We start from the raw sequence: 26,440 nt of genomic DNA, 5'->3' as shown, positions 1-26,440 counted from the left end.
AGGTAGGCATATAAATAGATAGGTGTGTATCTGATGAGGTGAGTGTGTTGGTAGACGGACAAGCCAGTTGGAAGGGTAGTGCCGGTAAACCACTCACTGCGGGGCTCCCTTGGTCCGTCCACCGTGACTTTGATCGCTCGGTGGTATGTAGCCACCTGTGGAGGGTTGCTGAATACCGTGATGGTGAGAGTAAAACTCTTTCCTGCAAAAGGAGTATATGGAAACCTTGTGATTTTTAAGTGGGTTGTTATAAGAACACCTAATCACAGCTGTCACTAGTTTAGCCTTCTTAAGGAACAAAGGCCAAACAAGCCCAGGATTCAACCTATAGTAACACGTTTTCAGATGGTAGGAAATTCAAATGTATCTGCTGAGAGAATGTAAAAATAGGAGGATCTACATATGTGTATATGGGGAGGGTAGGGGGAGGCTGAGAAAAAAGGAAATTCAGAAATGAAAGGCTAAGGAAGTTGAAGATAAAGGGAGAAAGGAGTCGAAAAATTATTGGTTGGAAATCGAATTAAAGATAAGCGCAGGGGATGGAAATCCTACTATTTTGCGTACATGGTACGTTTGGAATTTCCGATGATTATGCATGAAATGATATGGAAGGATTGGATAAAAACAGCCGGTTTCACTGCAGCAGATGGAGGGAGCATAAAGAATGTGGCGATACAAACTTACAGGAATGGCCGTGGGTATCAGTGAGCGTTTAAAATAACACGACTATTGCCTACCCAGTCCCCTCTCCCTCACCCCCTTGATATAGTCATTATGGATAATATGAAGAGCTGCCTATAACAGCATTTTCCCATTAACCAGCATGTTAACGTGAAGAAGCTTCGACTCTATTGAAATATATATAGGACGAGGACACCAGAGTTCGGTACCATGTTTGTGAAAACCGTTTTTCAACGTGGTCCTATCAATTTGGACAAAAGAAACATGAATCTGAAGGTGACCCAACCAGCTGACCCCTTTAAAGGTCACGCGAGGTCATCTAGTGGGTCTACAGGGGTCAAATTTCAAATTGCTACAAACCGAGTCGTTTGGTGTCAAAATAGGGTGAGAAGACAAGCACTTTAGTCCCATGTTTGACTAGCTTTACTGGAATTAGACCTAATTTTAAGGTCAGAACGGGTCCATTATTCGACGTTAGGAAACCTCGGCATGTTGGGGTTCAGAATTAATGTTTAGGTAAGACAAATTATTTGTACACACACCTCTATGCTTTATTACATTACACAACAAAATTAATGTGATATAATTAAACATACTAATATAAACGAAGATAACAAAAAAAACAACAACAGAAATACCACTTCTTTGCAAAGCAATTTTGTGCAAAGTCTATTTGCCCTAATGTGTAGATCTCTATTTTCAGATAAGGGACTGGAACCTGTGTGTAATCCTAGAACGAGATACTGGGGAGAAACTCAACTGTCCCCTCTCAAGCAATGATTCCGCTCACGAATCCACATCGCCGGACATTTTGGCACTTTGCACGGCGATTCAAGGAGTTGGGTGAAATTTGACACTGGATACCCTGAACATGTGGAAATAAATAAAGGGCATCATGGCATGCGTCATGTCAGAGGCAATTCTCGGCCGACAGGCTACAAAGGGCAGAATCCAAAAACAAGACAAAAACGACTTCTCAAGAAAATCCTCTCAACAGCTTGACCAATTTCAAAAGCGAAATTGCTTTTTCTGCCAGGAGGACAAAGCAAAAGATGTCCATGAATGCTCTACGATGAATATAGACAAGTGAATGAGAGAGATGGCCTCTACACTGAAAGATGAACACTTGATCGGTATCCTGGCAGAGAGTGATGCCATTGCTCTGGATATTCAAAAAAATGAAAAGCTTCCTCATGATCCGAACGAATGGAACCAGTTTATCACAGATTTGTCAAACAAAGAAGAACATTTTGAATGTTTTATTATGAAAAAGCTGTGTAACGCCACTTCTATCCCATCAGTAAGGATCTCGACATCACGTCAATGGACCATGACATGCACATTGGGCCTGGAAATAAAATGATGGAACTGTCAAATCATGAAGAGGAGAAACAAAAAGTTTGCACTTCAAACTCCTGACTTCATTCTAGTCCGTACAGGAGATGCTGATGTCATTGTCATTATTACCAGGCAGTTCCAGCGTTTGCTATCACAAAATACTGCAGCTGATCCCTAGATAGTATTTGGGAGTAGTAGCTATCATCGATTCCTTCATGTGAATTAATGCTCTTGTTGAGCAACTGGGTCCGGAGAGATGCACTGACTTAATCATGTTCCACGCTGTGCCAGGATGTGACACAACCATCGGATTGAAGACAAAAGGCAAACTATTTCGGTGGACATGGAAGAAATATCCTGAAGTGACAGAGGTATTTGAAAAGTACACTGATGCCCTACAGCCTTATGTGCCGTAGTAGTAGTAGTAGTAGTAGTAGTAGTAGTAGTAGTAGTAGTAGTAGTAGTAGTAGTAGTGGTAGTAGTAGTAGTAGTAGTAGTAGTAGTAGTAGTAGTATACCGATGCCCCTTCCAGTCTTGAGAAGAAGATGAACGAGAGATGACCGGATACTTCCTGTGTCACCTCTATGATCCGACATCGGATACTGTCAAAGTTAACATCCTGCGCATGAACATGTTCTGCACATGAAATAGTCAGAATGCGTAACAAATTCTGACCAACACAGGACAAATCCACCCACACAGGACCACACTACCTGACATCAATCTCGGCCACAGGCCGTCTGACATCTCATCCAGATAAAGGCTCCCATTCTTTAGAATGGTGAGAAGAAAGCGGAGGCCTTATCACCATCGGGATATCCAACGGCACAGCCCTTGAAGTATGTCAGCTGAAGATCAAGTGTGTCTGTCGAAAGCCATGCCGAGTTCTGTGCAAATGCTAGAAGACTGGTGTGTACCAAACTATGTAAATGTCCCTGGACAGATCATGACTCCTCTGAGCCTGCAGAGCCCAATCTTTGACTATGTTGTACTTTTACAGTCTTTTCATTTTTGCCCCCGCCCTCTGCGATGGACAGAGGTTACAGTATGTTTTCACTCCTGTCTGTCTGGTTGTTTGTTTGTTTGCAGGATATCTCAAAAAGGTATTGACGGATTTGGATGAAACTTGGTGGACAGGTTGGGTGAGTCACGTGGAAGCGTTAATTCGATTTTTGGTGAAGATCCAAATTCAGATCCGACAATTTTTACAGCAGAAGAAATTCAGATCCGAGAATTAGAACAGCGTTTGTCTTTCCATATGTCCCCACAAACGTCCACCAATCAGAGTTGAGGATCTGGTCACATGACAGGGGGACGCGTTTAGTAACCATTACAGTTGCATATTTTACGAAAAGGAAATATAATAACCTTCTGTGGAACGTTTTGGGGTCCCACCGGGTGTCGTAAGGTCGGTAGGAGGTTTCAGAAATTCCTCGATACAATTATGATTTTGAAATGCGATCGACATGTATCTTACTCCCGAATTTGGAAGTGAACAGATGACTACTGTTCGCTGGTTTGATAATATCGCAATAAAATCATGATTTAACATTATATTTTGATATATTAAAATTAAAGTATTAAATTGTGATTGGAATGATGAATGTTGCTGTTTGGAATGAAAATATCGAGAATGTGCTGTCAATGCCTGACGTTTCAATGAAGGTGGCACAGAAATGTGAAATTTATTGGTTTATCATTTGCCATTCGCCATTTTTTTACCCGATTCATTCACGAACCGGGTGTCCATGCCTGAAGTGAAAAAAATTTCATACAAGCATTATCTAATAATGTTAGCTGATATCTCCACCCAGGTCATACTATATTCTTCAACTAAAGTGTCAAACAAGCCCGGCTACGCCGTTGTTAGACTAACGGTCTTGTTTAAAACCATTTCTCTTTTTAGCTCTTACACGAGCCTCGATCTTGTATACAAAATAAATAAATAATAATCCTCACCTTTGAGTGATGGGACTAAAATCAATATATTTATATACTGTCGGACTCCGCTATTCGCGGTTCCGCTATTCATGGTTCCGCAATTTGCGGTTCTGCTATTCGTGGTCCCGCTATTTGCGGTTTCCACGTATTCGCGGCTTCCACGTATTCGCGGCTTCCGCGTATTCGCGGCTTCAGTGTATTCGCGTATTCATGGCGTATTCGCGGGTGATAAAATCCGACTTGTTTCTCTATTCGCGGAAAAGTGTCCCGTGAATTCGCGTTTTTTTTTCTATTCGCGGCCGTGTTCTGCAAAATCGTGTTTTTTTCTTTCCTATTTGCGGCCGTGTTCCGCGAATTCGCGGTTTTTCAGGGGCGCAACATTTTTTTTTTTCATGAGCAGTTAGCTTCACATACGGTATTTATAAAACCTTCGCGGATTATCGGCACATTCGTGGGATTTGCCTCGCCATTTGCAGGACTTTCATCGACCTTCACAGATTATCGTTGACATTCTCTGGATTTGCCTCACCATTCGTGGATTTTGCCTCATCATTCGCGGATTTTGCCTCACCATTCGTGAATTTTGCCTCTCTATTCACGGTTTAGTCCTCTCTATTCATGGATTCGTGGATTTTCCAGGAACGTATCCCCCATGAATAGCGGGGTCCAATGGTATATATTTTGTTACGTTTGAGGGGGTAGGCATGAAATACTCAGGAAGTAGGAATGCATAGGTTGTAGTATGGACCGTGTGACACGAAAAAGAAGAAGCCATCTCGATGTACAAAAGCAGGGTAAATGTTCAGGTTCAGTGTTTGCATGTCGCCATAAGGAGGGTGGTTTTGTGCTAATTAATTATAGGGCTTATGGTTGATAATCCCAAGTATGTATTGCCTCCCTGTGATTTTTACCCTCGCCTGAGGAGATTGTATTGCATTTGAGTCCGTTTGTCTGTTTGTCCACACAGAATAAATATGATTTTCTCTGCAACCGTTGGTCCGATCGACAGGAAATTTTCACCATAGGTGCAACTCCACCTGTAGAATTTTTAAATGATAATTATTCAATTATGACGTCATAGGTCATGTGGTTCGGCCGCCATCTTGGAAAACCCAAAAAACGTTGCACCTCTATCTCCGAAAGCGCTGAATCTTACTATAATTCACCAAATGTCCGTCCGTCTGTCTGTCCGTTCGAAGGTACCGTAAAAACTGCTGAACCGATCACAACAATATTTTGGGTGGGTAATCCTGGGATCTCCAGGAGTAAAATAGGCTATTTAGTTTTTCCAATTTCAGCTTTGGTCTCCAGCATTCTCAGGTTTGGACTCCCGCATAACATTCGCGTTCGCATAACGTTCATTGTGACGATGTTTTCATTGTGACGACTAGCAACGGTACCCGCCCTATGGGCGGGGCTTCAATTGGGAGGCCCAAATGAAAAGGCTAAATATCAGAAATTCCACCATATCAGAAAGAATATTAGATCATATCAGTATATCATATCATAATATCATATCAGAATATCATATCATAATATCATATCAGAATATCAGAAAGAAGGCTTTTTTTCTTTTAAACGATTTATATAAACATCCGTTAAATCTCGATCGGTGCAGCCGTTTGTGCGGCACCCAGGAAAATAACGTCATGCGGGAACAAGTATCAGCAGGATGTGGCTGTGTGGGAGTCCACGTTTGCCCATTTGTGTGGCATCCGGGAAAATAACGTCATGCGGGAGCAAGTATCAGCAGGATGTGGCTGTGTGGGAGTCCACGTTTGCACTGATCGGCTGCACCGATCGCTGCACCGGGTGCCGCACAAACGGCTGCACCGATCACTGCACGGCTGCACCAATCAAACTCGGTGACCTCGGACAAAGACCTTTTCTAAGGACACGGGTTGAATCCCTGCTTGAGAGAATTCCAAACCCCTCCCCGCCATCACGGCCGTCTCTCCAACTCACAACCCCACGAGATATGCGGAAAGGACGACCCAAAACCAATTATCTTCTTTTCGATTCATATATAAACATCATTAAAAGTAAATAATGACCTCGGCGAAAGTTCAAACGTAGGACAGTTTATATAGGCCACGGGTAGTTTATAAGGACACGGATATCCACGGATAGTTTATAAGGACATGGGTTGAATCTCTACATGAGAGAATTCCACATAGCTATTTGGGCAGTGTATACGCTAACAGATCGCTGTCTCCATCAATATTGCCAAGGTCGTAACAGCTATCGGCTCAAAATCCTTTTAACTGTTGATTTGGAAGTTTTTACAATGAAGGAAACATTAACAATGTTGTTAAAAGTTTATTTTGTGATTAATTTGTGATTGCAGATATGTTGTTTGGAATGAAAACAGAGACATCGAGTTAAAGTGAATGACGACATGCCGTGATGGTTTCTACTTTCTGAACGTGAACTTCGCGGATCGCCAAATGCAGATTCGCCACGGACCCACGATCGATGTTTCTATGCGTGAACGTACCCGTTTGTTTGCAAACGGGTACGTTTTTCATGGAAGTCATTCACGAACTTGCTGTCCATGTCTGATGTGCGACTGAAGGTGCTACAGGAATGTGGAATTTATTGGTTTCATGCTTTAGCATTCGCCGTATCTGCATTGCCTGTTTGCTTCTGGCCTCCCATCCGTGCGTATCACGGGTATCTCACTAGGAATCATTCCCTTGGATTCCAGCAGCCGCCAACCCTAACGATACATAGCAGGGTCTTACAGCCACCATATTGGTGCTCACCGTCACTGCGATGCGAAGTTATGTTGTATCGCCATTATATATGACGGTACCCGCCCTAAGGGCGGGGCTACAATTTGGAGGCGCGATTTATATAAACATCCGTTAAATATCACACGCAAATCATCAAAATCTAAACAGTATTTTTAGAAGTATATCTTACTAATATGAATATGAATATGAATATGAATCGTTTAAAATAGAAAAGGCCTTCAATTTCTGATATTTTACCTTTTAATTTGGGCCTCCCAATTGAAGCCCGCCCATAGGGCGGGTACCGTTGCTAGTAGAAAAAATTGAGACATGGCTCATTGTAAAGAACTCTCCATGGGGAATAAAATATGTTAATGATGATGTCATAAGTGCCTCCATTATGACGTCATAATTCGACAAGTACAAAACTTCATCCAATCAAAATGAAATTTATTGAGCGTACTGTAGGCATAAATTGGTGGAGAAAAATAATAATGATGACGTCATAGGTCAGGTGGTTCAGCCGCCATCTTGGAAAAACCAAAAAACGTTGCACCTCTATATTTCCGAAAGTGCTGCATAGAAAAAATTGAGACATGGCTCATTGTAAAGAACTCTCCATGGGGAATAAAATATGTTAATGATGATGAAAAACGAGGCGATGACCACCCTCCATTATGACGTCATAATTCGACAAGTACAAAACTTCATCCAATCAGGATGAAATTTCTTGAGCGTCATGTAGGAATAAATTGGTGGAGAAAAAATATTTGATGACGTCATCGGTCACGTGGTTCCGCCGCCATATTTGTTTTAACACAAAAGCCTTAAAAACCACTGAAAATATATCCTGGTGAGGGTTTGTAATCTCTGATTGCTCTTTTTCTTGTTCCCTAATGTTTTTGTAAAACTCAGCCAGCCAGGCAATAGGCTCCATTGGCCAACCACACTGCCAGGGCTGACAAAAGCAGCATTTGCCGATCGGCCGAAGGACGGCTAGGCTCCTCCTCCTCGGACTGGAATTGACGAGGCCACGCCCCGAAGGATGATTGGTTGGGACGATTCAATGTCACTGGCGTCATCGGGACGCCCAGAGATGATGTCATCAGGACGCCCGGAGAAAAAGCAAGAGGAGACGACATTTTCTCCCCCTTTTTGTGCTGGCTTTCGAAGAGAATGGCTGCGGTTGCCTTTTGCTCTTGTTCTGGTCTTGATTGCCGCAGTCGCTTGGTTGTTTTGCGTGGGAGGATGATGGGCACTCATCTGAGTGTGTCAGAGAGATCATCGGAGTGGTGTTAGCGAAGAAGGGCCCCCTGCACACATTACCTCACGGTCGGAATGCGACCAAAAAGTGACTCCGTGCCATTTGTGCGTTGCCCTACGTGGTGGTTCGAGGCAACGACCACCAAGCCCTGTGTTGCGACCAGCTAAGTGGTTGCACGACCAACATTATTTTCTTTTCTTTTATCATTCCCTTGTCTGTATATGAGTCGGAGTGGAGGATCCTCAACCTAAGAATTTTAGTTTACCTCACCTTTCATTGTCTTTTACATTACTGTAAATAAATTTATATTTGTTGAATTTTACTTGGGTGTCTTGTTTCGTTTCTTTGTTCTGTGGGTTCGGATTAACAGTGTTCCCGATCAGATAAGGCTTTGGGCCTTTCCTGCACGCACCAAAGACAATCCTGCCAAGTTAGAAATACACCTCCGAGTAAAGCTCGTTTCAGTCATCCGTCACCCAGGGGTCTTAACCCCGGGGACGCGACAGTATGTGTATATCACGATATTTCAAAAGGCTATGGACGGATTCGGACGAAACTTGGTGGATAGGTTGGGTGTGTGACAAGGACGAATCGCTTAGATTTTGGTGAAGATCCAAATACGGATCCGGATATGAGATTAAGTTTTTGTTTTTTTAAGTGATTCTGCACCTTTGAGAAATAGGGCCAAAATATATATAGCATGATATTTCAAAAAGTTGTGGTTGAGTTATGAAAAAAAAAACATGGTCAATTAGTTGGTTAGGTGACAAGAACAAGCCGATTCCATTTTGGTTCAGGTCTGGATCCAGTTCCGGCCTATCAGTGGGATACAAAACTGCCTAGCTACTTCCTAGCTTGACACCCCACATTTAAAAGAATAGAGCATGGACAAATAATGCTGGGAAGGCAATGGCAAACCACCCAGTATAATCCTTGCCAAGAAACTGCTTTGGCATCATCCCGAAGTACCGTACCGTACCGTACTAAATACCGTACTCTGTCAAGAGTACGGTACATCAAATCAAATCAAATTTTGCTGTGCAATGTAACACAACATCTGGTTATTGTCTAAATAATTTGTCTTGTCAAAACATTCATTTTGAAACCCAACATGCCTAGTTTTCCTGATGTTGAACAATTGACCTAATTATTTAACCCATGTGACCTCCAAAATTAAGTCAAACCTGAGAAAAATGAGTAAAAAATGGACTACAATGTTCGAATTCTCTCATGGTTTATTTTGATACCAAATATTACTAGGTTTATAGCGATTTGAAATTTGACCCCTCTTGACTCACAAGTTGACCTCACGTAATCCTAAGAGAGGTCAGCTGTTTGGGTCACCTTCAGATTATTGTTCATTGAGTCCAATTTAATAGAATCATGTTGAAAAATCGCTTTTCACAAACGTAGTAGCAAACTCGGAATGATAGTGGTTCCTCGTCTCCACTGATTAACTCTGTGTGGGAATTTATCCGCTTTGAATGTCGTTGTTTATGTGCAGCACGTGCCAGCGGGTTCGCATCAGTTCTCACAGGGGTGTGACAGTGCCACTGATGCAGTGTTCCCTGGAGGATAGAGTAGGAACTTGGCCATGATGCCAGTGATAGCTCGCCTACTCTTCACAAAGGACAACGTGGGATCTTTAATGTCCACCAACTAATGCAGCCAGATGGGACACACAGTTTAACATCTATCTGAGGGACAGCATGCACACTGATGCTTAACCCTGGATGACAGTTCATACCTGGGCCGAGATTCAAACTCGGGTTAGAGCGCTCAGAGGCAAGTTCACATACCTCGAGGGCATCTAGGCTATCCTAGGCAGGATATGTGTGTACAACTGCACATACATACACACACACACACACACACACACACACACACACACACACACACACACACACGTACATACATACATACCTGCATACATACAATCAAGATGTGTTGGGATCATCCAATCAAGATTAGGTTACTTAGACTTTAATAAAACATCAATAATTTTGTTTACAGCAGAATCAAAAATTAACTCGGGGGTGCAACACGGTGATGAGGGGCAAAATGGCCTAATTTCCTTGTTTAAGGTAAGACAGCATCAGGCAACCCCTCGTTATACTCGGTTTAGTCCCATGGAGACGATGGACTCTTTGCATATTACTTTCCATTTGACATACAGAATATAAAATTTTTAATGCAATTGGTTTGATCCCGACATAGCATTATCCTTCGAACAGGAAGTGCTGGGGCAGCACGCCAGGCTCCTCCCCTTTCCCCGCCGAAGGGGAGACTCGACATACGACGACGGTGATCGGACAGAATGCTGTTTATTCATGTTTTAACTTAAATATGATTAATAAATAGAATGTGTTATTGTAATGTCCACCTTCCTCATGTGAAAATAATGCGGTACAGAAAATTTCGGGGCAATTGGTCAAGGGGTTTGCAATTGTATAACAATTAAAGAAAAGACTTAACACACAAACAACTCGCTCATATGTATGCACATACGATACACTGCATATATATATGAGATTAAGTGTAGAAATGTATATACAATGCCGATAGAAAGTCTACACCCCCTTTCAAATTTTTCACTTTTTGTTGCCATATAGCCTGTAATTAAAATGCATTAAATCAGACTTTTTACACCTTTATTTACACATCATAACCCACAACTTCCAAGTGAAAGACAAATTCTACAAATTAAAGAAAATTAATGAAAAATACAAAACTAGATTATCTTGATTGGATAAGTGTCCACTCCACCCCCCCCCCCCCCCCCACCCCCTGAGTTAATACTTGGTGGAATCACCTTTGACAGAAAATACAGCTGTGATTCTGTTGGGATAGGTCTCAAACCAACTTTGCACACCTTGATTGGGCAACATTTGCCCATTCTTCTGTACAAAACTGTTTAATCTCAGTCAAGTTGCGTGAGCAGCGTTGATGGGACGGCAAACTTCAAGTCATACCACAGATTTTCGATTGGATTTAGGTCGGGACGCTGACTGGGCTGCTCAAGGAATTTTTAAAAATCTTTCTGGTCCTTAGCCACTCCAGTGCAGATATGGCTGTGTGCTTCAGGTCGTGGTCATACTGAAAGGTGAACTTTCGTCCCAATTTCAGCTTTCTTGCAGAAGGCAGCAGGTTTTCCTCTAGGATTTTTCTGTACCGCAATTTTCTGTACCGCTTAACTTTTCTGTACGGTGACGTCACAGCATGCACTCATTAGGTTGGAGAACTGAAAATATATTCTGATATTCTGATATATATATATATAGATACATATTCATATTGTTGCGGTTTTGGGAACACACGATCTCTAGGTGGTCCAAAAGTCCTGCCCCATGGGGGAATCATAGTAAATGCTGTATGTATGATTAATTCAAGGTTTTCTGTTTTGTTTTTGACTGTGATGATATTAGTCCTACAAGGCATTACATTTTGGAAATGGCAGAGCCAGTACACAAAAGAGTGTCTTCTCCCCAAGAAAAAGTGTTATTAGTTCTCCCACTTGTTAACAACCCTAACACGTGGCAGCAGAATTTCTGATTGTCCAGTTAAAAAATTTCCTTTAATTACACATTGTCAATTGTGCATTAAATTGATATGTTATAATTTGTTAATGAAAGTGATGAAAAATAAATAATTAAATCTGTAAACTGATTGTTTTTATCAATAGAAAATCATTTTATGTTACCTTACGGGGCTTACGGTGCAGGTATAAACTCTCATCTTTGTGTTTTACAGGCAGGGTGGTTCATTATTTTGTGCCATCCCTTGGATGGATTTTAAACTTGGCGTCCCATCTGCCAGCATTAGTTGATGGATGATAAAGTTCCCACAGTGTCCTTTGCAGAGAATAGGCGAGCTATCGTCGGCACCATATACAAATTAAAATTTTCTGCTGCGGAGACAATAGCAAACACCCAGTGTAACCCTTGTCAAGACATTGCTTTGGCTGCAACGACACTTTGTAACAGAGTATGGTACATCAGAATGGGGAAAGACTTTTGGGATGTGTGGTCAGGCTGTGCTGCTGCAGGCAAAAAGAAACCACCATAAAGCTAATAAGTCCATACGTTTTCAATGTCCAACACATCCCGAAACCACCGCCGGGAAAAGCTCATCTGGCCAAGCAGCGCCGGGCACTCCTTCCCCCCCCCCCCCCCCCCCCGCCAAACCAAGTAATAAATCTCAATTGAATAATGAACTGCATTTTAATGTTATCATCATCTGTGCATACACATTGATTTATCTGTATTGGAAGCATTTTCAGCATCCTCGACCGGACTTGTGAAATCAAGGATTGATTGTGAAATTGTGAAATTAATTAAATTTACCTATCCTGCCTCCCCCCAGGCCCTCTCCCTCCCACACATCTCCCGATGTCCCTGCTCTCAAATGTTGTGTTTGTGTGCTTCCTCCCCTTCTCTCCCCATATTGTCGACCGCTCCCCTTTTTATATACTTTGTTTGCTTGCTTGTTTGTTTGATTTGTTTGTTTGATAAATGTTAGCTCTTTCACGAGCCTCGACTCTGTATACAAAAACAAACAAAAAAAAAGGTGGCATTTATGGTGGGGAATGTATGTACAGGATGTACATGCTGTCCATTCATAAACTCACCGCGTCCGCTGCGCCCCACAAAGCGCAGGTCGTTGAACCTTGCGACTTGGTTCTTGATCACTGCGGATGCATTCCGTAGCTCTGCAGAGTAGTTCTCATCGTTCCCAGCCATAACGGTGACCAGAGTGCCATCCGCCACATCCCCCAGTGCTACCACCTGCCCAGCACATGACGATTCGCACTGAGGGTTAGATGCTGCATTTCCACCTGCAAGTCGCGCCGAGAGAACCCGAAAAACTCCGAGGTTGGGGAGTGCGCTTACAGAGAAAGCCATAAATGGTGCTGACATGTCAAGTTTAAAGAGTAAGAGATCAATGTCAAAAGCCTTTGGGATCTGCCATGGTTACGGATTCAGTCCCTCTTCATGGATACGTCATCTCGTTACGTTTGTGACCCAGCATATGCATAAAGTAGTACATAGTTTGATTTTGCAATACCATTTTCAACGTTTTTTTAGCTCACCTGGAACGAAGTTCCAGGGAGCTCATGCGATGGCGCGTTGTCCATCAGTCCGTTCAGTCCGTAAACACTTGCAACTTCTTCACTGAAACCGCTGATGGGATTGCGACCAAATTTGACACAAATTGTATTTGTTGTGTTGTGACTAAAGTTTGTTCACGGCATTAATAAGGATCGGGGTCTAAGGGGTTTTACCGGGGCTCAAAATGGATCCAGGTTTGACACCCCCCCCCCCCCCCCCCCCCCAAAAAAATAGGAATTTCCTTTCTTTCTCAGAAATGAAGACTGAAGGAAAAGATGAACAAGTGGAAGGAATGTATGGAGACAAAAGGTCTGAAGGTGAATATCGGAAAGACGAAGGTGATGGCAAGTGGTAAAGCATGTGGTGAGGTGGAAAGAACTGGGAAGTGGCCATGTGCTGTGTGCAGGAAGGGTGTCGGAGTGAACTCCATTCAATGTACAATGTGCGCTGAGTGGGTTCATCAAAAATGTAGTGGTCTGAGAGGGTCATTTACCAGTGTGGCAGCTACATTCAAATGTAAGGTGTGCACAGAGGGAGCTGCAGATGGAGGAAATGTTGAGTTGGATCTTGGAGACGGCCTGAAGCTGGAAGGTGTGAAAACATTTTGCTACCTCGGAGACATGCTGAATGGAGAAGGTGGATCAGACTCGGCAACGGTTGCTCGAGTGAGATGTGCATGGAAGAAGTTTCGGGAACTGAGTGGCGTGCTGATGAGGAGGAGAGTGTCGCTGAAGCTGAAGGGAAAGGTGTATGCTGCATGTGTGAGAAGTGTTATGATTTATGGGAGCGAGACATGGGTAATGAACGTAGAGCAGCAACCAAGGCTGGAAAGGGTGGAAATGTGAATGGTTCGATGGATGTGCGGAGTATCGTTGAGAGAGAGGAAGACAAATGATGAATTGCGAAAGATGATGGGAATATTGCTTGTGATTGATGCTGTGAAGAGGAACAGGTTGAGATGGTTTGGTCATGTGTTGAGGAAGGATGAAAATGACTGGTTGAGAAGAGTGATGGAAGTTAATGTAGAAGGAAGTAGAGGACGGGGAAGACCGAGAAAGACTTGGCTAAAGATGGTGGCTTTAGCTAAAGATGGCTAAAGAAGAAGAAATGCGGGCAAGGGGGTTAACAAGGAGAGATGCAGAAAATAGGGCAAAATGGAGAAGATTGTCATGGGGACCGCAAGGCTAACCCCCACTCTAGCAGGGAAAATGGCCTTAAAATGCATGTTGTTTCTTTCTCAGAAACTACACAAGCAATTACGATGAAACTTGACCACAACCTTCATCACCCATGATTTACGAAAGTTTGTTCACGGCATTAAAAAAAATCTGCCCCTTTAGGGGTGTATGGGGGGGGGGGGGGCATTGCCCCACAAAATAGGTATTTTCGTCTTTGTTTAAAGTCTTATGATTATGTTAGTATGATTCTACATGCTGCCCGGTCTTCTAGCAACCATTGAAATTGGTTTAAAATACCTTCAATCAGTGCAGTATACTGTTTATTCTACCAGGTGAGTGCCAGGGGTATTGCTACTATGTTTTTATAATAGTATAACCTTTGCTTTCTCAAATCATTATTGGTGTCATGTCACAGGTTGACTTGCACTTAAACAATAAACATAGGGGCAATAGCCCTGACACTCACCTGGTAGAACAAACAGTATACTGCACTGACTAAAGGTATTTTAAACCAATTTCAATGGTTGCTAGAAGACAGGGCAGCATGTAGAATCATACTAACATAATCATAAAACTTTAAACAAACAAACAAAAAAATACCTATTCTGGGGGGCAACCCCTACCCCCCCCCCCCTTCCATCCTGTATACCTCCTCAGAACCCATTTTTTCTAATGCCTTGAACAAACATTGGTACATCATGGGTGATGAAGGTTGTGGTGAAGTTTCATTGAAATTGTGTATGTAGTTTCAGAGAAGAAAGCAATTTCCTATTTGGGGATTGGGGGGGGGGGGGGGGGGGGGGGGGTCAAACCTGGATGCACTTTTTTTTTGAATGCCGTGAACAAACTTTAGTCACAACACAACAAATATAATTTGTGTCAAATTTGGTCGCGATCCCCTCAGCGGTTTCAGAGAAGAAGGTTCAAGTGTTTACGGACTGACGGACGACGCACCATCACATGAGCTCCCCTGAACTTCGTTCCAGGTGAGCTAAAAATCAGTTTATTTATTTATTTTTATTACAGCATTATCATTGGTTGAGCAACGTTCAACTTCTCAGGGAGATTATTCTGTCCTCTACCCTCACATAGTTTTGTTCAGCGTATTCTTCAGGTGATGTAGTTAGCTGCAGTGTTTAAGGTGTGTGTGTGTGTGTGTGTGTGTGTGTGTGTGTGTGTGTGTGTGTGTGTGTGTGTGTGTGTGTGTGTGTGTGCGTGTGTGTGTGTGTGTGTGTGTGTGTGTGTGTGACGCAATGGTTTGGAATGTGCATTCAATGTCGATATTGCATGCCGAGCGCGGAGTTCATATTTCACACAGAAATTCCATTCGGAATTTCTGAGAATTGAGTTAAACTTCGATTTGAGATCATATTTGTGCTATTAATTGGAAATGATATTACAATTTCTATATAATTTGTTGTTTTACCAGATTGTGTTTAATTTATGTGATGTAATATTGATTGCAATCCTCATAATCCCATATTAAACAGATGCCGAAGAGGGAGATCTGTTTCTGTAATGCGTCGTTGCTTTTTTTTCAGATGACCAAGAACGATAAATCCCAAAACCCTTGGAGCGTGGAGGAGAGATCATTTGCCTCCATGGGGATCCACGAGTGAGGAACCACCTAGAAAGCCCATTACGTATGATGCCCGCTTAAGGAATGTTTGGAAAGCCTGCGCCTATTTAAATACACTACGTGTTCCACTAGAAAAATCAGAGGTGGCCATGAAAGATGAGGTTTTTTTTCGGTGAATTGCGTTGTGGCCGATTAAGCGGTTTTGGAAGGAGTTTTTTGCGAACTCAACACAAGCATGTCTGAACTGCTGACACCCAGATACACCATGCGGGGTGGGAGGCCTGATCTCCGAACTGAAGCCATGGAAGCTGGCATTTGTGAATGACGTAACATCACGATGATGGATATGCTGAGATAGTCCAATTCGTACGGACATTGGGATAACTGATTCCCCACTTTACGACTTAGTTTGATCCTGTACGAGTTATTTGTCTAAGGGGTGTAAAAATGTTCTCAGTTCAAGCAACTCGAAAATTATACATTTATATTTATTTATATATAATATATATACATATATATATATGTATATATATATATATATATATATATGTATATATATATACGAATTAATTTTTATATATGTATAAATATATTTATTTATTTATATTTATTTATATATATATTTATACGAATTAATTTTTCTATATGTATATATTTATTTATTTATTTATATTTATTTATATATATATATTTATACGAATTAATTTTTATATATGTATATAATTATATATATATATATATTTATATTTATATTTATATATATATATATATTTATATATTCTGTATATATATTTATATATTTATATATATATATATATATATATTCGAATTCATTTTTATATATGTATATTGTATATATATATTTATATATTTATATATATATATATATTTATACGAATTAATTTATATATATATATATATTTATTTATATTTATTTATATATATATCTATTCGAATTCATTTTTATATATGTATATTGTATATATATATATATATATATATATATATACATATATATTTTTATTTTAATATATATTTATATATTATTATTATTATTATTTATTTTTAAAATATATTATTCTGTTGCAGAGCGTCGGTGCTGCCGAAGCATTTTTTTTGCCAAGTGTTAAACTGGGTGGTTTGCCATTTCCTTTCACAGCATAAGTTGGCGCAGGAATTTGTAATTTACTCAGGGTGCCAGCAATAGCTCGCCTACTCTACGCGAAGGACACCAGGGGATCTTTAAGGCCCACAGACTAACGTCAGCAGACGGGACACCTGTTTAGCGTCCATCCGAATGACGGCACGTGCGTTGATCAATCACCCCACCTGTGAAACACCGGCATGACGGTTTATACCTGGGTCGGGATTCGAACCTAGGCTAGATAGCATAGAGATGTGTGAGCGTAACTCGAGGGCATCCTGTTAGCCTACACATACATATATCGGAAAGAGTTGTTTGGGTTAGGGTTAGGGTTAGGGTTAGGGTTAGGGTTAGGGTTAGGGTTAGGGTTAGGGTTAGGGTTAGGGTTAGGGTTAGGGTTAGGGTTAGGGTTAGGGTAAATTTGTAAACGAATGTTTGTAAAAATTCAAACCTTGGCGTTTCTAATTGGAATTTTGCAATTATCTCGTTCGGATAACTTTTTGAACCTTTAGTCTCGTGATTTTAATAATTTAATGTCCCGTTTTTTCCGTCACTCCATGTACAGCAATCGGTTTGTTTCGTTTCAACTGATTGGGCTCTCAATGTGTCTTTCACAGGTTATTGATGATTGCAGCTTGCTCGAGGGTGACGTACTTCGTTGGTGATAAATGGAGCTGTCTGGAGAGAACCTTGGGATGACGAAGTGTGTACAGTAGGGTGAGAGAGAGAGTGAGTGCACACAGAGATAGGTGAACGAATGAGATTGTTGGAGTGTGAATGAGTAGTGTGACCGCTTAAACCCAGCCAGGGAGCACTGTTGCAATGGACGCTTTGTTCCTATGAAACTGGCAATTATATATTATATTTCCTTAGCAATGGGAAATTCATCACGTGACCAGGCAGATCGAATCAATCCCGAGGGGCAGACGTCGATCCGAGCTGACACCTTTTTTCGCCCGAACTGTGAAATAGGAACGTTTCGCGAATCTTGTCGAGAGGACATTAGCGGAGGGTATCAAGTTCGCGGCCATTCCCGACTCGCTTGCTTTGGGAAGCTATCCTTTCTCGGACGACGCTGCAGCTGGATCATTGATTGAGCGTCAGGACGGGTTTGGGTAACGAGGGGAGGGGACGGCCGGAGGTGAGCCGGGTGCGCGGGTCACGGCTCGGTAAGGTCTCCACCGCGCATGGGAAACGCGCCAATCTAGTCTCGGTCCGTGTTCCACGCGAGACCCATCGGGTGTGAGCGAGTGCGCCATTTGTACGCACTCGTGTCCGTGCAAACAGACCGTTTAATACGCTTCCAAACTCAGACGTCGTCTCCTGCGCCATTTTATCGAACCGAAGGAAAAATCGACGGGAAACGCGCGCTCCTTCGCACGTTGGAGTGTCGCTTCGCTGTGACGTCGAGGGCATTAACACGTTAACCAGAGATGTTTGCACGTGCGAGGGAATGTAACGATGTGTTGTTGCCCAGGCGAGTTTGTGCGGCACACATACCTCGGGCACGGTATATTTATAATAACACACGTTGTGATTTAATAACAGGGAGTTAGTTTCCCACGGACGCGAAGACGGCAGGAAGAAGCAGACAGCAAGGAAATAAATATATATATATTTATATTGCAAACACGATGGTCACGTGTAAGTTGGAACGATACACATTTTTTTTTCTTTGGTTTGTGACCATTAACTTAACGTAACGGCTCACTGTTCGTGACTGTGCGAGCACGTGCGTCACACATTGTCGCGTGACGACGCTTCGTGTTTATAATGGCCTTTTTCTTTTGACGCATTCGCTTGTTTACGCATAAAGAAAAAGTCACACGTACACCTTTTATGGTAAATATTGTACGCACCTGCCACGTGGCTCCGTCCATACATTTACGTGAGTTTATGCACGTGACTTGTATTACACACGGGATTCAATCCTCGGGTGTTCCTCATGGCGAGCCCCCCGATCCGCGCTCCTCCCGGCGGGTTGTTCAGATGCGCATTCCGTTGGCTCGTGGTTTATATTTTGTGGTTTCAGCGCGGTCGTGGATATATATATAAATATACATATATATATATATATATATATATATATATATATATATATATATATATATATTCGAGCAGCATGTATGGGTCGATATTGTAGATTAGGGACGAGATCTGTGTGTGTGTGTGTGTGTGTGTGTATATATATATATATATATTCGAGCAGTATGTATGGGTCGATATTGTAGATTAGGGACGAGATCTGTGTGTATGTGTGTGTGTATATATATATATATATATATATATATATATATATATATATATATATATATATATATATTCGAGCAGTATGTATGGGTCGATATTGCAGATTAACGATTAGATCTGTGTGTGTGTGTGTGTGTATATATATATATATATATTTGCTTGAGTATACAATGAAAGTTCAACTTCAGGTTTATCATGTTTATTTATTGCATGGAATTTGTTCACAAGAAGCAACAACGCTGCAGTTCCAAGGACTGCCCGTCCAGATCAGGACCATCTGGACTCTAGAGAACCACACAGGTAATTTGGTGATAGTTTTGACAGCAAGGAGATTAAAAAAAAATTGTTTTTGATGCATACACTTATTTACACATAGAGACGAAGTCAGAAACGCACCTTTGATTATTATTATAGTTATTATATTTATATTTGGGCAAAGCTGTGAATTGGACCCACATGTGTAATATGTCGAAGCGCGATGTGAAGATGTCACTGTAGAAGGACAGGTAATATAATATGATTGTATATTCGTGATTTTAGACTGATGTATAAACTGAGTGTCATCACTGTCTCTGTAGGTGCACAGGTATGCCAAGTGAAGAGGTATACCAACTGTTGCCATTCACCTGGATTCTAAGTGTGCATGGGTTGAGTACATGGAGAGTGAGAATGGGAGTTTTGAACCGAAATCTATCGATGTCAACACGAGCAACAGAACATTCCAGGTGTGTTATGTGGTTTGATGTTTATTATTTTTATGTAAACTTTCTTTATTACGGGGCGTTTACAGTAAATTATTCTACAATCGTACACCTCCAAAGGCGCACAATGTATGTTGCGTGGGCGCACAAAGCCGAGAAGGGCTCAGTCATGAGTGATGACGCAATATGGAAAATGCCAAAATCGCTTGTGACTTCCGAGCCGAACTCTTGGGATTCAGTTTATGGTTCGGTCGTGAGTTTCAGACGCACGCGATGTAATCATCACAATAAGGAGTTCATCACCGACGGCGCGCGGACACTGCGCTGTGTACGTATTCTAGTGGCTACCACTCGTGTACACCAGGTCGATTCGTCCTACCGAACAATACTACAGCATGATTGATTACTGGTCCTACAGCACGATTGATTACTGGTCCTACAGCACGATCCTACAGCACGATTGATTACTGGTCTGACAGCACGATCCTACAGCATGATTGATTACTGGTCCTACAGCACGATTGATTACTGGTCCTACAGCACGATCCTACAGCACGATTGATTACTGGTCTGACAGCACGATCCTACAGCATGATTGATTACTGGTCCTACAGCACGATCCTACAGCACGATTGATTACTGGTCCTACAGCACGATCCTACAGCACGATTGATTACTGGTCCGACAGCACGATCCTACAGCATGATTGATTACTGGTCCTACAGCACGATCCTACAGCACGATCGTATAGTACGATTGATTACAGGTCCGACAGCACGATCCTACAGCATGATTGATTACTGGTCCTACAGCACGATCCGACAGCACGATTGATTACTGGTCCGACAGCATGATCTTACAGCACGATTGATTTCTGGTCCCACAGCACGATCCTACAGCATGATTGATTACTGGTCCTACAGCACGATCCTACAGCACGATTGATTACTGGTCCTACAGCACGATCCTACAGCATGATTGATTACTGGTCCTACATCACGATCCTACAGCACGATTGATTACTGGTCCTACAGTACGATCCTACAGCACGATTGATTACTGGTCCTACAGTACGATCTTACAGCACGATGGAATACTGGTCCTACAGCACGATCTTACAGCACGATTGATTACTGGTCCTACAGCACGATCCTACAGCATGATTGATTACTGGTCCTACAGCACGATCCTACAGCATGATTGATTACTGGTCCGACAGCACGATCCTACAGCATGATTGATTACTGGTCCTACAGCACGATCCTACAGCATGATTGATTACTGGTCCTACAGCACGATCCTACAGCATGATTGATTACTGGTCATGCAGCACGATCCCACAGCATGATTGATTACTGGTCCTACACCACAATCCTACAGCATGATTGATTACTGGTCCCACAGCACGATCCTACAGCATGATTGATTAGTGGTCCTACAGCACGATCCTACAGCATGATTGATTACTGGTCCTCCAGCACGATCCTACAGCATGATTGATTACTGGTCCTACAGCATGATTGATTACTGGTCCTGCAGCACGATCCGACAACATGATTGATTACTGGTCCGATATCACAATCCTACACCATGATTGTTTGCTGGTCCTACAGCACAATCCTACAGCATGATTGATTACTGGTCCCACAGCACGATCCTACAGCATGATTGATTACTGGTCCTACAGCACGATTGATTACTGGTCCGACTGCACGATTGATTACTGGTCCGACTGCACGATCCTACATCATGATTGATTACTGGTCCGACTGCACGATCCTCCAGCATGACTGATCACTGGTCCTACAGCAGAATCCCACAGCATGATTGATTGTTGGTCCGACAGCACGATCCTACAGCATTTTTGATTACTGGTCCTACAGCACGATGGACTACTGGTCCTACAGCACGATCGTATAGTACGATTGATTACTGGTCCTACAGCACGATCCTACAGTATGCTTGATTACTGGTCCTACAGCACGATCCTACAGCATGATTGATTACTGGTCCTACAGCACGATCCTACAGTATGCTTGATTACTGGTCCAACAGCACGATCCTACAGCATGATTGATTACTGGTCCTACATCACGATCCTACAGCATGATTGATTCCTGGTCCTACAGCACGATCCTACAACATGATTGATTACTGGTCCTACAGCACGATCCTACAGCATGCTTACTGGTCCGACAGCGTGATTTTACAGCATGCTTACTGGTCCTACAGCACGATCCTACAGCATGCTTACTGGTCCTACAGCACGCTTACTGGTCCTACAGCACGATATTACAGCATGCTTGCTGGTCCTACAGCACGATATTACAGCATGCTTACTGGTCCTACAGCACGATATTACAGCATGCTTACTGGTCCTACAGCACGATATTACAGCATGCTTACTGGTCCTACAGCACGATATTACAGCATGCTTACTGGTGCTGCAGCACGATATTACAGCATGCTTACTGGTCCTACAGCACGATATTACAGCATGCTTACTGGTCCTACAGCATGATATTACAGCATGCTTACTGGTCCTACAGTGTGATTTTACAGCATGCTTACTGGTCCTACAGCGTGATTTTAAAGCATGCTTACTGGTCCTACAGCACGATATTACAGCATGCTTACTGGTCCTACAGTGTGATTTTACAGCATGCTTACTGGTCCTACAGCGTGATTTTAAAGCATGCTTACTGGTCCTACAGCATTATCCCACAGCATGATTCCTGGCCCTACAGCACAATGCTACAACATGCGTACTGGTCCTACAGCACAATGCTACAGCATGCTTTCTTGCCCTACAGAGCGATCCTATACAGAGTGCCTCATCACACTGCAACACAATTCTACAAAATGCTTACTGATCCTTGTATTATGATCTTGCAAATGTTTACTGGTGCTACGGTATAATCTTGCAGCATGCTTTCTGGTTATATACAAGCACACTTACTGGTCCTACAGCACAATCCCACAGTATGATTGTTTCGTTGTACTACAGCACAATCCTACACCATGATTGTTTACTGGTCCTACAGCACAATCCTACAGTATGCTTGCTTACTGGTTCAACAGCACAATCGTACAGCATGATTGCTTTCTGGTCCCACAGCATGCTTGCTTATTGTTCCTACAGGATGACCCTACAGTGGCTCACTGGTCATATACAAGCATACTTACTGGTCCTACAGTATGCTTGCTTACTGGTTCTACAGCACAATCCTACAGCACGATTGCTTACTGGGCCTACAGCACAATCCTACAGTATGCTTGCTTGCTGGTTCTACAGCACAATCTTACAGCACGATTGCTTACTGGTCCCACAGCATACTTGCTTATTGGTCTTACAGCATGACCCTACAGTGGCTCACTGGTCATATACAAGCATACTTACTGGTCCTACAGTATAATTGTTTACTTGTCCTACAGCACATTCCTACAGCATGATTGTTTACTGGTCCTATAGCGCAATCCTACAGTATAATTGTTTACTGGTCCTACAGCACATTCCTACAGCATGATTGTTTACTGGTCCTATAGCACAATCCTACAGTATAATTGTTTACTGGTCCTTCAGCACATTCCTACAGCATGATTGTTTACTGGTCCTATAGCGCAATCCTACAGTATAATTGTTTACTGGTCCTGCAGCACATTCCTACAGCATGATTGTTTACTGGTCCTATAGCGCAATCCTACAGTATAATTGTTTACTGGTCCTACAGCACATTCCTACAGCATGATTGTTTACTGGTCCTATAGCGCAATCCTACAGTATAATTGTTTACTGGTCCTTCAGCACATTCCTTCAGCATGATTGTTTACTGGTCCTATAGCGCAATCCTACAGTATAATTGTTTACTGGTCCTGCAGCACATTCCTACAGCATGATTGTTTTCTGGTCCTATAGCACAATCCTACAGTATAATTGTTTACTGGTCCTGCAGCACATTCCGACAGCATGATTGTTTACTGGTCCTATAGCACAATCCTACAGTATAATTGTTTACTGGTCCTGCAGCACATTCCGACAGCATGATTGTTTACTGGTCCTATAGCGCAATCCTACAGTATAATTGTTTACTGGTCCTGCAGCACATTCCTACAGCATGATTGTTTCCTGGTCCTATAGCGCAATCCTACAGTATGATTGTTTACTGATCCGACAGCATGATTCTACAGCTTGCTTACTGGTTATATATAAGCACACTTACTGGTCCTACAACACAATCCTACAGCACGCTTAGTAGTCCTAAATCACAAAGCGTCATTACTGGTCTTCATGCAGTATATGGTCTTATGGTCTTACACCATGCACGCTTACTGGTTATTGGAGAACGGGCTGGCTGGTTCTTGTAAATCATTGCAGTCACGTGATGCTCGCTCATATATGAAAGGAGATTCTATGAATCGGTCCTCTATGTGGGTATATAATCATTATACTGTACTGTATTATAATTATACACATATATAGCGGGCCTTGCTATAGGGATGCTTAAGATAGCCCTACACGGTGTTATATGACGATTCTATATGAATATTATAGTCCCATATAACACGATACTATAAGAGACGGCTCTTACAATCACGTCCATATATCAGTAATAATTTTCCTCCAACTGTTCTGTTGTGCTGAGGTCTCTTGTTCATGTAAGATGGTCCAACAACATGCATGGTGTTAATAGGACATTTACACGTCGTCCCATAATATTATGTTAGAAGTCCTATGGAACGACCCTAAGTAGACGCGCGTCGGTCCTATATGACAATCATTTATACAGTATGGCATGCGGTGTTTCTAAAACACGCCGCTCGTCCGTCCGTACCTTGAAAGCGACAGGTAGGGTCTTGTTGCAGCGCCAATGCGAAGGTAGAACGGAACACAAGAAGTTTGGACTGTCCGTTCGGACGAGCTCTCCGGGATGATCGGCCAAGACCTCGACCATAGGACGATCTCCCGGTCGCAGTTTCCCCAGGGCGCCTTCCCCCTGCTGCGCGCCGCTCGCTTGTTGCTGCTGGTGCTGCTGCTGGTGGTGGTGATGGTGGTGGTGGTGAGGATGTAGGTGGTGGTGGTGGTGATGGTGGTGGTGAGGATCGGACAGTTTGTTCGGCGTCAGGGTGTTCGAGGGTGGCGTGAACCTCCTGGTGTGCCCGGTGTCTGCGGGGAGATGCATTCCCAGAGTAGGGTTAGCGGCCGTGGGGGCGCGCCGAGGGCACGTGGCGGGGGCGAGGGGCGCGCACGGCCCGGACCCCGCGCAGCCCCGGGACGCCCGATCTGCTCGCCGCGAGCTCGACCACGGCACGTCTAGCAGCGGCAGCGCGGTCTTGTCCCGTGGTGAAAGAGCCAACATTGGCGGTCCCGTGTGTTTGGGGGGAAAGGGAGGAGGAGGCGCACGAGGAAGGGGCAGCGCAGAGAGGGCCAAAGCGAGGCGAACGGGGCAAAGATCCCTGCAGGGTGGTTCCGAAACGCGTACCGTGCGGTCTCGCTCTGCGGCTCGTGCGGGCACCGCACGCTCTCCGTTCCGTTCTCCCCCCTCCAACTTTTTCCCCCCTCTTCCCGCGCCCCGGGGGCTCCCGAGCCGCAATCAAACCGCGACTCGTCCGCACGGCCGCGCCTTGATCCGCCTTTTACTCGAGTTCAACTTTCCTCTCCCGCCCCCTCGCTCCGCCAGTCGCCACTGCTCGCTCTGGCGCCCCCTCGGCGCGCCCGCTCCCTTTCCCTCCCTCTCTCCACCCTCCCCTCCCACTCTGCCCACTCCCCACTAAAGCCACCTGCCCCTCCCCCTTCCTACCCACATGTCTCTCCCGCTGTTTCATTTGGCGCGACGTCAAAGCGCACGCGCGCCCTTACTTTTCCATCTTTCATTTATTTGAAACTGTCTGTCTGTGTTTGGTTGTTCGTCTGTTCAGACACTTCTCTCTCTCTCTTGGTCTCATTCAAAAAAATCCTCTTCAGTGATCATCGTCCGACCAAACTCCGTTTTTACCATTTCCACTTAATACGCAATCATAATTCCTAACATCATGCACTGCTCCACTAATTACAGGTAGATTACCTAGCTATTGAAAAATGAACGAGTTTCCGTTTCCTGAACTATTGTGAGTACCTCGTTACCTTAAGAACACCATTCGTGTGTGTACCTGCTGAACGAGAGGGCTTGTTGATGGAAGCTTTTGTAACTGTTCATTACAGTACTGTATGTATGTAATAGCCACGGCTCGTGCAGATCCATCGCACCTTTGTCATGCAGCCCCTTGCTTCGTCAGAGGGCAGGTATGTAACGTCACTGGTGAAGTGGAATGCCACTGTTATGCAGAATTCACATAACGTGAACTCTTTGGTCCTAATGTCTCGAATTACCTGGTCCTCAGGTCTCTAGCTCTTCGAATATCACGTCTTTATCTACCTGGTCCCCACATCGCTAACTCTTCGAATCTCACGTCATTATCTACCTGGTTCCCACGTCTCTAACCGCTTGAAATCTCACGTCTTTGTCTACCTGGTCCCCACGCCT

General features: G+C 43.2%; 2 protein-coding genes and 1 long non-coding RNA gene across 4 annotated transcripts in view; 2 read left to right on the top strand and 1 right to left on the bottom strand.

The window, feature by feature from the left end:
• Positions 1-25,615, bottom strand: part of LOC137423597 (runt-related transcription factor 3) — a 36,694-nt gene extending 11,079 nt beyond the window's left edge. The window contains exons 1-3 of one of the 2 annotated variants that reach the window (XM_068110914.2): positions 24,752-25,615; positions 12,587-12,743; positions 98-202 (exon numbers count right to left, since the gene is read on the bottom strand). In XM_068110914.2, the coding sequence (XP_067967015.1) occupies positions 98-202; positions 12,587-12,743; positions 24,752-25,276 (787 nt within the window). In that variant the 5' untranslated portion in view covers positions 25,277-25,615. The remainder of the gene's footprint in view (positions 1-97; positions 203-12,586; positions 12,744-24,751) is intronic. The other variant, XM_068110916.2, reaches the window with a different exon arrangement.
• Positions 1-26,440, top strand: part of SNX14 (sorting nexin 14) — a 776,643-nt gene that overhangs the window by 551,458 nt on the left and 198,745 nt on the right. The window lies entirely within an intron of this gene.
• Positions 18,825-23,188, top strand: LOC137424041 (uncharacterized). Its single transcript, XR_010983890.1, has 3 exons — positions 18,825-18,856; positions 19,797-19,943; positions 23,062-23,188. It is a non-coding gene; the product is annotated as an uncharacterized LOC137424041 (long non-coding RNA).

Source organism: Myxine glutinosa, chromosome 3 (assembly GCF_964187855.1).
Source record: "Myxine glutinosa chromosome 3, kmMyxGlut1.1, whole genome shotgun sequence".
NCBI lineage: Eukaryota > Metazoa > Chordata > Myxini > Myxiniformes > Myxinidae > Myxine > Myxine glutinosa.
The sequence above is the reverse complement of the archived record's forward strand: the minus strand, read 5'-3'. Positions and strand labels throughout refer to the sequence as shown.